At 35.6% G+C, this 14168-nt stretch overlaps 1 protein-coding gene across 50 annotated transcripts in view; it reads left to right on the forward strand.

Moving 5' to 3' along the window:
- Positions 1-14168, forward strand: part of NEB (nebulin) — a 210313-nt gene that overhangs the window by 27629 nt on the left and 168516 nt on the right. For all 50 annotated transcript variants that reach the window (XM_087920214.1, XM_087920218.1, XM_087920215.1 and 47 more), the window contains exons 18-37: positions 775-879; positions 2035-2142; positions 2243-2356; positions 2829-2930; positions 3017-3124; positions 3208-3312; positions 3673-3771; positions 4184-4288; positions 5172-5279; positions 5385-5498; positions 6322-6423; positions 6510-6617; positions 6704-6808; positions 7149-7247; positions 10238-10342; positions 11376-11483; positions 11583-11696; positions 13048-13149; positions 13234-13341; positions 13433-13537. In XM_087920214.1, coding sequence (XP_087776340.1) covers positions 775-879; positions 2035-2142; positions 2243-2356; positions 2829-2930; positions 3017-3124; positions 3208-3312; positions 3673-3771; positions 4184-4288; positions 5172-5279; positions 5385-5498; positions 6322-6423; positions 6510-6617; positions 6704-6808; positions 7149-7247; positions 10238-10342; positions 11376-11483; positions 11583-11696; positions 13048-13149; positions 13234-13341; positions 13433-13537 — 2124 coding nt within the window. The remainder of the gene's footprint in view (positions 1-774; positions 880-2034; positions 2143-2242; positions 2357-2828; positions 2931-3016; positions 3125-3207; positions 3313-3672; positions 3772-4183; positions 4289-5171; positions 5280-5384; positions 5499-6321; positions 6424-6509; positions 6618-6703; positions 6809-7148; positions 7248-10237; positions 10343-11375; positions 11484-11582; positions 11697-13047; positions 13150-13233; positions 13342-13432; positions 13538-14168) is intronic.

Consider the following 14168-nt stretch of genomic DNA (forward strand, 5'->3'; position numbering starts at 1 on the left):
AGACAGGAATTTATTTTTCTTCCTCCTCTGTACACATATAACACCTGGTTTTGTGGGGCAGTAGTAAGACTACTAGGGGAATAAAGTTGGCTTCCTGCCATTACATTTGCATACATGATTTCTATTAACATAACAGTAAGTTAGATCTCACACAGATAAGATATCACAATAGGAGGGTGCCATGCATTTTAGACTCCAGCAACCAGTTTTAATGACTTGTTGTGTCTTTGAATCAGGTTTTTGAATTCTGGTGACTGTTTGGACTAATTCCTGCAGTTTTCTTGGCAATATTTTCAGAAGTAATTTGTGCCCATCTCCTTCTTAAGGTTGAGAGAAAGCTCATCATCACAGCTGGCTTTGTGTCTAAGGCGGGACTAGAACTCACAATCTCCTGCTTTCTAGCCTGATGCCTTAACCACTGCTCCAAACTGCCTCAAGTCTTAATGACAACACATCCAAAAAACAGCCTGAAATTTCCCTATCTCTTACCATTTTTATTGAAGAAGCTGTATCATAGAAATGCAAGCAAACTGTTCTGTCTGCATGCGAGGCATATTTCATTCCAGATGATTTATACTGATCCAGTCTACCAATAGACATCCTTATGTTGCTGAACTACGGCTAACTATGGCTTGCTTTTGAAATATTTGAGTTGAAACATTTGAATCCATTGTCTTGATCAGATCTCGTGTTAGCAATACATGATAGTGTTGTAATTCAACTTTTTTCACCCACGTGAACTCATTTTATGGCATTGCTTATTCTGCATTTCAGATGAATTACAAAGCCAAACATGAGGCAGAAAAATCCAGATGTTCCATACCTCCAGATACTCCTTTGCTTCTCCAGGCCAGAGTCAATTCTTATAATATCAGTGATGTATGTATTATGGACAACTGTCCTTGCAATTAAATTTCATAATTAATAATAGTGTTACTACTATGAATTACTACTATTATAATATTAGTGATGTAAAAATCGATAGATAGATAGGTAATAGATAGATAAATAGATATAATAGATATATGTGATGACATGGGCATGACATATATAATAGAGATAGAAGATAGATAGATAGATAGATAGATAGAAGCTAGCGATAGAAGTAGAGATAGAGAGATAGAGTGAGAGAAATGACAGACAGACAGACAAATTGATTGCTGGTTTAAACTAGTTATTCCAGATGTGGCTATTATGGTGCAGTTACTCTTTCATATTTACAGAATTCAATGGGTGAGCAGAGATTTTCATCTTCTATTTATCATTGTTGTAGTTCCCCCTTCCCAATCTCACTGTCTGTTTCATTTTTTATTACCATGAAAAATCCACTAAGGAAGGAAGGTGGCATACCTGGACAATACCTTTGAATTATTAACACAATGAATCCTGTATTTGGATGGCATCTTGGGGATAATTATTATAAGATAGTAAGGAAAAGAAGAAATCCTTAAAAGGGAAAAAAATAAATGACTGAATGGGAGAGAGAGAGAATGAGAGAGAGAGAGAGAGGGTGGAAGGGAAGGAGGGAGGGAGGGAGAGAGAGAGAAGCAGGTAAAAGAAATGGAGGAAAAGGAAAGGCTAAGTGGGAAAATGACTGACAGGTGGAATGATTGAAACAAAAAATTCAGTAGAGATGAAGAAAGAATATAGAATGAAGCAAAGAAAATAGAGAGTTAAAGGAAAGAGAAATGTGCACCAATGGATAACAAATAAGAGGAACATTGTGTGGATAACTCAACACTGTTAATGGAATTTTTTTTTGATACAACTATTACTGAATCAATATATGATCTCTAAAAACCAAGAGGGATCTGAAATCAGCACAGAGATGAACCTAGTACTTCTTTTTCTTCAATACTAATATATATTAGTAATGCATGTTACAAACCAGGTTTCCGAAGCAGCGCTGATTTCAATGCATGACTTGAATATGCCAGATTGTTGTGATGTTATATATTTTCTACAATAAATGGCTGCTTCGATTCTTTATGCTATACTTCCCTTATGTTTTCTTATCAATTCTCGTTTGGTTAGAATTGGTATAAGTATGACTGGGATCAATCCAAAGCAAAGAAGTTTGATATCAAAATGGATGCTATCCCGATTCTGGCTGCCAAAGCAAAACAAAAAATTGCAAGTGATGTAAGTGTTACCCTGAATTGTAAAAAAGGCAATTCTTGGCTTTCTATTTTTATACAAATTTATAGCATACGAAACTATGTCATTCTCATTTCCCAATTAGGTTGAGTACAAAAAGGGCTATGAAAAGAGCAAAGGGAAGCTTGTTGGAGCTTTGAGTGTTGAAGATGATCCTAGGATCATGCACTCGCTGAAAGTAGCCAAGCTGCAAAGCGATGTAAGTAACCCCAATGTATAGTATATTGTGAAAACAGGAAGTGTGGGAGGCATACAACATTTTCCTTGGATTCCAGGAAATTACAAGCAAGGAGACAGAGTATGGAATAACAAGTCCTAAACATTTTTTAAAAAAATATTATAATCTTGACTCTATAATTAATTTCAATATAAATATATTGGCTGTATGATATACATACTGAACAGTGGTTTTTTTTTGTTCCTTAAACTTTTCGCCTGTCAAATCCATCTAACTACAAGTTCCTTAGTCTTCTCCTTCCTATTGGCCCGTTGACTATTATTTTTCATATATTTGATTATGCTATTTATTTCCCATAAATGTTTGTTATTATTTCTCAAGATAACCAACACTTCAATAGCAAAATTTTCTAAATGGGAGACAACATCATGCATATAAGAAATATTGTCTAAATCCCTGATGCATGATTACTTCTATTTTTTCACTCTTGCAGAGGCTATATAAGGAACCATATGAAAAAGCAAAAGGAGTAAGCATTAACTATTGTGAGACTCCACAGTATCAAGTGGACAGTGTTCTTAAGAACTTCAGTGGGGTAAGTGTGGTGAAGATTTCTCCTTTGCTCCTGCTCCAGACATAGTCTTGCTTGTTTTGCTACAGTGTGTGACTGTTGCTCCACAGGTGAAATACAAGGAGCCTTATGTAACCAAAGTCTTGGGACGGTACATAGGCACTTTTGAGGACCCCTATCAAGTGCATTGTAAGAAGATTGAAGCTATGAAGAGCGATGTAAGTATGAGTTGTACCTATTTCTCTCCCCCACCCCGCTTATTCAGTTCATGGTACTTACTGAATTCTGATGGTTTCTCTAGAAAAACTATAAAGCGGACTACGAAGATGACAAAGCTAAATGTTATTTCCCTCAAACCGTAACTCCAGAATATGAAGTCATGAAGAAGCTGGATGTGTGCAAGGATGTAAGTCATTGTTCTAGTGAGGTTATATTATGTATGATTTTCAGAACTAAAAAAATATAAATGTCTCAATTATTATTATTATTTCATGAAATTCTTAAAACAATAAATAAAATAAAATATATTATATGATCCAAAAATATCTGAAGTATGGCTGGTGGCACAAGAACTGAATTCAAACTTCATATAGCAAATACTGTCAATTTAAATGCTACCTTCTCCAACAGTACTTTTGCTGAATGGCTGCATGGATGATGGTAACACAATGGACTTTCATAAAACGTATCATGAATTATAAAATCATAAACTTGATGTCTACCAAAAATTAATTGCCGCTGAATTTTAAAAACTTTTTCTCCCTAGTCTGCCTACAAAAAGCCTCCTGACCAGATCAAGTTTACTTCAGTGTCGGATTCTCCAGTTTTGCTACAAGCACAGATTAATACCAAGCAGCTGAGTGACGTAAGGCTTTGCATGCTTTTGTATTTTCTGCTAAGTTGCCTGACAAAGAGCCCACGGTTATTTGGGACTTTCAGGGACTGAACATTGCAATAATGTTAAGTGATTGGAAGGCATTGTCAGGAACTACAGGTTGATACTTGACTAGAGTCAGTTTTTGCAAAATGAAAGTGATCATTTTTGATTGCTGAGCCACTGAAAGTCAAAGACATTCTTAATCTGATGGTGCTAAGAAAATCTTTTCCTCTGCTGTGCAGATACTAGCAGACATTAGATGTCAGTCTCTGACATTAGATACATATGTGGCACACTGTTGAGAAATAATCTGTCTTCTGAACAGTGTGTTTGCGTGGCATTTTTATATATCCCCACAAAGTTGCTTTATAAGTCCTCAGTAACTCATTTTGTATTTCAGATGAACTACAAAGCCAAACATGAGGCTGAAAAATCCAGATGTTCCATACCTCCTGATGCTCCAGTTTTCCTTCAGTCCAGAGTCAATGCTTATAACATCAGTGATGTAAGTATAAGACTGGTGATAATTTTGCAGTTAGAGTGATATATAATTTAAGTTTTGACTCAATTACGTGAAATTTACTATTTCTAGTAGGATAATAGGGCAGGAATCTAAAACATTGCAGTGTGATATCAATCAGGTAAGCAAGGGGTAAGACTATGAATGTCTTCTGAAGACACTGGGCTTCTTTCATAATCCATAGTCGGTGTGAGCAAGGGCATTAAACTGGAAAAGAGAACTAACTTAATTTTAGAACCACAGAGAAAGGAGTACAGAACATATTGATTGTTGGGGAAGAAGAATGAAGCTTGTCAAAATTATGACAAGATAGGTAAAAAAGAAAACAAAACTTCAACAAGTATTTAGGAAAGACTATATGGGTCAGGAGAAAGGAAAAAGGTAGCAGGAATGATAGGGAAAGAGTCTAATCAAGTTGTGCAGACTTAACACAACCTGGAAAAAAATAGATCTAAAAGCAGTTGTTGGGAATATTATGGAAGAATGTGTGATTCAGCAAACACATCTCCAATTATGTCATAAATCACAGCTTGGTTTTGAGGCAAGGATCAGGTGCTGATAAAGAACTTGATTGTGCCTTTGTGTTCAAGTACTGCAGAGGATAGATTGGTTACATCACGTGTTTGCATATCGTGTACTGTTCATCTCCTAAGAGGCTTTTTTTAACAAGTTGCAAATTTTAAAAAGCGATTATATATTTACTAGTATTTCATAGTAGCATATAGAAAGGTTAGAATTTATATTTCAGTTGGCTAGAAATGTTTGCCCTTAACTTGAAGAATGTTTTCATTTTGTCAATCAAACTGAGGTATGGTTACAGATAAAGTTCAAGTTGACCCACTTTATTTTCTTCTTCTCTCTTTGTTAGAATTGGTATAAGTATGATTGGGATCAATCAAAAGCAAAGAAGTTTGATATCAAAATGGATGCTATCCCGATTCTGGCTGCGAAAGCAAAACAGAAAATCACGAGTGATGTAAGTGTTGGACAGAGTAACGAGGGTAACCTTTAGCATTCAATATGCATACCAAGTTTGAACCTATGCAATATGCAAGTATTTTATTCCAATGTCCCCTTGTAGGTTGAGTATAAGAAAGGCTATGAAAAGAGCAAAGGGAAGCTTATTGGAGCCTTGAGTGTCCAGGATGATCCCAAGATCTTACATTCTCTGAAAGTGGGGAAACTGCAAAGTGACGTAAGTAAACCCAAATTACAGTAAAGTGAAAATGGAGTTTGTGGCATATTAGAATCTTTGTGATGATGTAGTACAGCTTTTTGTTTTGCTCCCTGTATTCTAGAGCAGGGTTGTCAAATTCATGGCATCATGCTGTTGTCACATGACATATTCAACATTTTCCCCCCTTTGCTAAACCGGGTGGGCATGGCCAGCATGTGATGCATCTGGCCTGCAGCCTGCAAGTGTGACACTTTTGTTCTAGAGCTATAACACAAGAAAAAGTGAAATAAGTGAAATAAGAATTCTCACATCATTTTTTAAAAACTATAATCTACAGTTTTACTGTTCTAATAGCTAGTAGAGAGGACCATACACACCTTCAGTAATTTGTTAATATTTTTACGATTATCAAATTGGGAACCTCCAGCTTTATAATACATATTTATATAATTATCCCAATTACCCTAATTTATTCAGAATCAAGTCAAGTAGCCAGTTGTCTGATGAAAAATATGTTTCAACAAAAATAAATCATGGACATCAACATGTTAAATCATAAATGAGCTAAATGGAACATCCATATCGGAAAGCTGCTTACACAGAACATTAATAGCTATTGTTAATTGATATGAAGTATCCTTGCCATTTTATTTATAACCTAATTTGGGTTTCCCATAAACACCTGCCTTGCTACTCTTGGAGAGAAACCCTTTGCTAATCTATAGCCTGGAATTAAGCCAGAAAGATAGCTTTTATGTGCCCATTCTAATTATGAATTCACAAATGACATTTTCCACATGACTTCCTATAACACTTCCTCCTTTATTTTTCATTCTTGCAGAGACTATATAAGGAACCATATGAAAAAGCAAAAGGAGTAAGCATTAACTATTGTGAGACTCCACAGTATCAAGTGGACAGTGTTCTTAAGAACTTCAGTGGGGTAAGTGTGGTAAAGATTTCTCCTTTGCTCCAGATCCAGACATAGTCTTGCTTGTTTTGCTACAGTGTGTGACTGTTGCTCCACAGGTGAAATACAAGGAGCCTTATGTAACCAATGTCTTGGGCCGGTACATAGGCACTTTTGAGGACCCCTATCAAGCGCATTGTATGAAGATTGAAGCTATGAAGAGCGACGTAAGTATGAATTGTACCTACTTTCCTCTATTTTTTCCTGTCTTGTTCAGCTTATGGTGCTTATTGAACTCTGTTGGTTTCTCTAGAAAAACTATAAAGCTGACTATGAAGATGAAAAGGCTAAGTGTTATTTCCCTCAAACCATAACTCAAGAATATGAAGCCTTGAAGAAACTGGACATGTGCAAAGATGTAAGTCATTGTTTTAGTGAGGTCATATTTTTTATGTGTTTCAGAATTGAAAAAGAATCTCAGTAGTGTAATATGTCATGACGTTCTTAAAATAATAAATGAAATACAAAATACGTAAAAATATCTGAAGTATTATTGATGGTACAAAAACTGAATTTTAACCTCATGCAGTAACTACCAATATAAAAGCTACCTTACCCAGCTATATTTTTGCTGAATGGATGCATAGATGATAGTAGCAGAGCAGAATGTTGTAAAGCATATCATGCAGTAGAAAAACGTAAGTCTGATCTTTACTGAAAAGTAATCTCTGCTGGTTTTTATTTTATTCTTTTTCTAGTCTGCCTACAAAAAACATCCTGACCAGATTAAGTTTACTGCAGTGTTGGATTCTCCAGTTTTGTTACAAGCACAGATTAATACCAAGCAGCTGAGTGATGTAAGCAACCTGGAAATGGACAGGACCCGGCTTTGCATGATCTTACATTTCCTGCTAAATTGTCTGACAGACCGCCTAGCATTTAGTTGGGACTTGCAGATTATTTACATTGCAATAACATGAGTCTCTATTCAGAAAGTGAGAATTTTGTGGCAACACTTCTGAAAAGAAATTGAAGCAGTTTCCTTAGAATGTGTCAGAATGAGCATGGCAGCGCATCTCAGTTTTCCAGAAGCTCATCCTCTTCTTCATGTATGTGCTTATTTAGCAAAAGATTCTCAGACATGAATCAGATGATTAGGTTCTCTGTCGCAGACAAGAATTAAGCCCTGGGAGGCAGGCATGCCTTTACATAGGGTTGTGCTTTGGAATTTTAAATATGGGCATTTTTTCTGTCACCCTTTTCAATTAACAGGAGTTTGTTTGGTGCTCAGAATAGCTTAGAAAGGTTAACAAACTGATCGTTTTTAACTTCTAGAAACTGCTAGTTGCTATTTCAGCAGATACCACCTCTTTTCTTTTGTCTCTCTCTTCCCCTCTCCAGGCTCTGGAGAAGCTGACTATGTCATTGATGATGATTTAGATGATTCTAAAAAGTTTATAATTGTACCCTTAGCTGTTTTTTTTCAAATCATGAGATCCTTTCATATGTCCCGCTAACTGTGGCAGGAAGATACCTTCATAGCTATTCCAGAAGTATAGAAATGGATATGTCCATCTTTAAATTCAATCTTGTCCCATTGGAAAAACAGTCTGTTGTCCACTATTTTTATTCTGTTTTAAAGGGGAATTTTCCACCATAGGCAATAAGAATCTTGTAGTTCAGCTGGTCTGCAGTACCTCATTTGTAGGTAAAGTTAAAGAGGAGGACAAACTGCCCTGCTGCTAATGGCTTCCTCTGGCTTCCTACTCATTCAACATTTGACAACAGGAGAATCAAAACTTTCCCATTGTGCCCCAAAGCCATTTTTACCACAGCTCAGGCAAAACTTCAAGAGAAAGCAAGAAGGATACCAGGGAATAAGCCATGATAAAGCCTCTAATTCTCCTGTTCTGCTGAGATATTCTGCAGGACTGGAATGCTCTGGGGAAAGAAAAGTAGAAGGAAAGTTGTTCTTTAAATGCCAATCCCCAAGATGAAGCTGTTCATCCTGGCTTTGTGGAGAAGGCATAACTGGTTCTCAGGGTTGGCTGGGTGTATTTGTTGACCTCTACCAGTGGTCCGTCTACAAGTCTTCTGCTACCAGTAATTGACACCAAAGAGGCATTTCCCCCACCTCTTTCTTTGCTTTCCTCATTGACCAAACCTGTTTACCTCATTACTGAGGTAGAAAATAGTCAGAAATAGAACCAGTTCATTTGAAGCCATTGGGCTTTGAGCAGAAAAACACTTCACTGCTCAAGTCTGCATGTGTTTTTGATCATCTGAATGTGTGTGTGTGTGTGTGTGTGTGTGTGTGTGTGTGTGAGAGAGAGAGAGAGAGAGAAAGAGAGATTCAGAAGGAAGTTAAGAAGTTAAATGTCCAGCAATAAAACTGAAAATCTAAAAAATCAACACCATCATATTCTGAAAGGATAGTCATTTGCATAAAGAAAATGTAGACATTTGTCTTTTTCATACAAATGTTTGTAATAAAGTTGCAGTCTCCCTAAAATACATTGAAAGTATTAAAATAGGATTCCCCCTAAGTACCTATATTGAAGAAATATTACTTTTTGTAACATTTAACTTGTTCTGTATAGTCAGGGGAATTGTAAATAATCTGTTTTAGATTAATATCAACTAGAGATAAAAGCAATGAAAGTATTTACATTGACAACTAGATTTCCTTGGAATATTCCAAAATATTTAAAATAATTCCAACACCAAGTAAAAATCCACAAATTTCCATTAACGCTTTAGAAATAATAGGAATTATATGAAATTATATTAATTAAATAATTTGATAATCAATCTTTTATAGTTTTATTTACCATTTTGGTAAATAACATTCATAGCTATTCAATTAAAAATATCAAGGGAAAAATGTGTTCAGCTCTAGCCATTTTTAAGCCCACAATGTCCTTCTGAGGCCTAAGAAAATAGGCTAAATGTTCCAATAGAAGGAGAGGAGGATGGAGTTCCATCCTGTCAGGGCAGAAAAGAATTACATATGTATTAGTGTACTAATGATATCTCCTATAAATCCTGTTGAATCTGAGTGGCATATAAATCCAAGAAGGAAGGAAGGAAGGAAGGAAGGAAGGAAGGAAGGAAGGAAGGTTGTTCCATCCAAATGAGAACTAAAATTGGACTATATTTCAGGCCTCTTTATTCCCTCCCTCTGCCATGCACTGGATAGCAAAAGGGGGACTTATTTTTACCTCTTCTTGGTCAGGAATTCCTCCCATTCCTCTCCTTGTTGCCAAATGAGCCATTCTCCAGATCATATTAGTTATACAAATGTCTGTTATTCACTTGACCAGATCTTCAAAGTTAACTCTCAAGCACACCACAAAATTACCATGGTTGTCTGAACTTTTCTGAAAAAGCACTAGGCAGGAGAGGTTTTTCATTTTATAGCTCCCTCCATCAGCAAGCTTATTTAAAATCCTATATCAATTATGTTGCTAGTAAAGCATTTGGTCTCAGGCAGAAATATGGCTCATGTGAGATAGGAAAGTAATAAATTTCCTTAGATTTCTAATATTTTGGTCAGGAAAAGAGGTTGGTATTCAGAAAGTTGAAATTGTTGCTTTTGGTGTAAGGGAATAACTGGTACTGCATGGGCACCACCATTTTGTCCTATCTGCTCCTTTAGAAGGTTCATTCATTTGGACACCTTAGTTTGGGTACTGGAGCAAGGCATTGATGATTTGATCAATAGTTAGTGGGGTTACAAAGACCTCTATAGCCATAGTTGGTCTCTAGAAGAAGGAATTCTTCCCATATTGAAGAGCAGTGTGTATTAGTCATTTGTATACCACTGTTTGTTCATTCTATATTTCAGATGAATTACAAAGCTAAACATGAAGCTGAAAAATCCAGATGTTCTATACCTCCAGATGCTCCTTTGTTTCTTCAGTCCAGAGTTAATGCTTACAATATCAGTGATGTGAGTATAATGGACAACTGCTCTTCTGACTCAATTTCTTAATAAATACTATTATTGCTACTACGATAATAGGTCGTGAATCTAAAATATTTGCAGTGAGACGTCTATTAGGCAGACAGCAAATAAGCCTAGTTAAATGTTTTTTGAATACATTGGATAGACTTTTGTAACCTAGAGTTACCATAGACAAGGACATCAAGCATGAAAAGAACCAATCTAATTAGCTATATTTAAAACAACACAAAGACCAAGATTTATTGTTAGAGGATGAAATAAAATGAGAAAATGATATGATGACATAAGAAGGAAGAGAGAAAGCAGGATTTATCAACACGTCTAGGAATGTGTTGTGTGTATTTGACAGGCGAAACAATAGAAATAGAAATGATGTAGAAGAAGGAAGTTGGGTTCTAAGGATCTCACAAGTACTTAGAACATGAGTGATTGTAAGCATAGGAATTACTAGAAAAGAGTCTGGATAGTGAGTAGGAATGGGAAGTGAAGGACAGGAAGATAATGGTTTTATTTGTCCAGATGTTACCTATAATAAAATAATCATTATATGAAGATATGCATTTTCTTTATGTCTAAGTGTGTCTATATAGCTATATCCTTGTTGATAAATAGATACATTGATAGATAGATGATAGATAGGTAAATAGATAGATAGATAGATAGATAGATAGATAGATAGATAGATAGATAAAGAAATATTCTAAATCTGTCCCATTAATATGGAATAGATTGCCAAGACAATCTGTACATATAGATTTATCTTAGAATGGACTCATTTTGTGAAAGTTCCAAATATGTAAAGACAATTCTTTTTGTTGATGGTATTTTATTGAAACCTAAAGAACGTTAGAATTTATTGTTCAGTTGGTTAGAAATGACAATTGTTGCTCTTACCTTAAAGAATATTTTCATTTTGTCAGTCAAACTGAAGTATGGTTATAGATTAAAAAAAAAAATCTATCCTCCTGATTCCTAGTTCGGGTTGATCCACTTTATTTTCCTCTTCTTTCTTGGTTAGAATTGGTACAAGTATGATTGGAATCAATCGAAAGCAAAGAAGTTTGATATCAAAATAGATGCTATCCCAATTCTGGCTGCTAAAGCAAAACAAAAAATTGCAAGTGATGTAAGTATGGCACAGAGTAGTAACACTTACCAGTGGATTTCAATTTGCATGCAAAGTTTGTAGCCTATGAAAATATTTTATTCCAATATCCTCCTGTAGGTTGAATACAAGAAAGGCTACGAAAAGAGCAAAGGGAAGCTTATTGGAGCCTTGAGCGTCCAGGATGATCCCAAGATCTTACATTCTCTGAAAGTAGGAAAACTGCAAAATGATGTAAGTAAGCCCAAGATATGGTAAAATTGGCTGTGTAGCCTTTGTGATGATATAGCACAACCCCCCCCCCTTTTTTTTTGCTTCCTCTATTCCAGAGCTATAAAGCAAGAAAAATTAGTAGTGAAATAAGAATTCTCAAATCATTTTTGAAAATTAAAATCTGCATCTCATAGTATTTTATTAGTAGCCAGTTAAGAAGACACATACCACATGCATCTTCAGTAACTTGCTAACATTTTTATGGCTCTTATAATCTTCTTTTATGACTATATCAAATTTTCGGAACTTCCGATTTTGTAATGTATAATGTATAATTAATATAATTTATTCACAGGTATATTAAGTAGTGAATTGTCTGATGATACCAATAGAGCTGAATATCAGTAGCTCAGACTGGTAACAAAATATCTGCAAGCAAACAACTTTGCTCAGAGAGCAGCAAGGATTCCACAATTGTCTGATGAAAAAATATTTGAAATAGAACAGCATTATGAGCCATGGTGGCTCAGTGGTTAGAATGCAATACCGCAGGCTACTTCTGCTGACTGCCAGCTGCCAGCAGTTTGGCAGTTTGATTCCCACCGACTCAGTGTTCCATCCTTCCGGGGTCGGTAAAATGAGGAGCCAGATCGTTGGGGGCAATATGCTAACTCTGTAAACCACTTAGAGAGGCTGTAAAACACTGTGAAGCGGTATATAAGTCTAAGTGCAATTGCTATTAATTCATGAACATCAACATATTAAATCATCAATGACCTAAATGGGACATCCGTATTTGAAAGATGTCTAAATAGATGATTAATAGCAACTATTGTTAAACTGACTTAAAGTACAGTCACTGTTGCCATTAGAATTTATGATAGATTTCTTATAAACAACTTCAGGCCATTCTTGGAATGAATTTATTTGACCGTACAGATCATGGGTTTAATCCAGATTACATGATTTTATTTTCTAGGTGATTAGGGCCCAGTTCCTTTTTGGGTGTTTTTTTTTTTAAATATTTGGTTGTTATTTTATATTTTATGTACTGAGCTTTTCTTTTATATAGTTATATTTTTTTTAGTCTTAGTTTTATTGTATCCTGTCCAGAATCAAATTGTTTCAGTTGGGTGGCCTTACAAATGTATGCAAAAATAAATTAATACATAAAATATGTACTCATGTTTCCATTCCAATTATGGATTCAGAATGCAGATTTGGATGAAATCTTTTGGAATGCATTGGGATGTATATTTCAGGATGAAAGGGAAACAGAAGTGTGTAAATGGGAAGCCAGGCAAACACAGAAGGAACAATATTTGTAACATCATTTCCTATAACCCCTTTTCCATTTTTCCCATTCTTGCAGCGACTGTATAAGGAACCATATGAAAAAGCAAAAGGAGTAAGCATTAACTATTGTGAGACGCCACAGTATCAGGTGGACAACGTTCTTAAGAACTTCAGTGGGGTAAGTGTGATGGACATTTCTCCTTTGCTTCTGCTCCAGGCAGTCTTGCTTGTTTTGCTACAATGTGTGACTGTTGCTCCACAGGTGAAATACAAGGAGCCTTATGTAACCAATGTCTTGGGACGGTACATAGGCACTTTTGAGGACCCCTATCAAGCACATTGCATGAAGATTGAAGCTATGAAGAGTGACGTGAGTATGAATTGTACCTACTTTCCTCTATTTTTTTTTTCCTTTTTGTTCAGTTCATGGTGTTTATGATGTTTTATGGTGGTTCCTCTAGAAAAACTATAAGGCAGACTATGAAGACGAAAAGGCTAAATGCTATTTCCCTCAAACCATAACTCAAGAATATGAAGCCATAAAGAAACTGGACATATGCAAAGATGTAAGTCATTGTTACTGTGAGATTTTATATTTGTACATACAGTAGTCTGGAGTCTTTAAAAATTGTTTTTAAAAAGGTAAACTTTAATATTACAATGCTGGTTTAAGTTTCCTTGGATTAATCTTGACCTATGGCTGATTATGCACATGAGGGCTCTTGTTCCACATTCTTGCCCTCTGCAGATATCCATCCACATAGTTTTCTTGGCATTAGAATGGAATTAACTATTTTTCTTAAACACCAGACATAATACTGAAAGACTTTTCCAATGTAAATTGGAAAGAATACGTCACATGTGATGCCAAATCAGAATTTAAGAAACCACAAAACTGTTACAACAAAGTGGTACAGACTAGGGGTATTTTCCTCATAGTGTTCATTGATTCAAACACTTCTTCCTGAAGAGATCAGTCTGAAGCCTGGTAACAGGTGCCTTTGTAGCATCGTCTGGGCATTTTAATTTTTTTATGTTTTGGCAAGCCAACATTGGAGTTTGTAGTACGCCTTGCATTATACTTGCTTCTCCAGTTTTGTTACTATTCCTCTATTACTGCACTGAAATGTGGCTGTTCAGATATACATGTAGGATACATCTGGTGGTAAAGGAGACTGTGGTTGAGTTACTTACTGG

The sequence above is a fragment of the Pseudonaja textilis genome, chromosome 1 (genome assembly GCF_049901715.1).
Source record: "Pseudonaja textilis isolate UNSWEBS1 chromosome 1, rPseTex1.2, whole genome shotgun sequence".
Classification (NCBI taxonomy): Eukaryota; Metazoa; Chordata; class Lepidosauria; order Squamata; family Elapidae; genus Pseudonaja; species Pseudonaja textilis.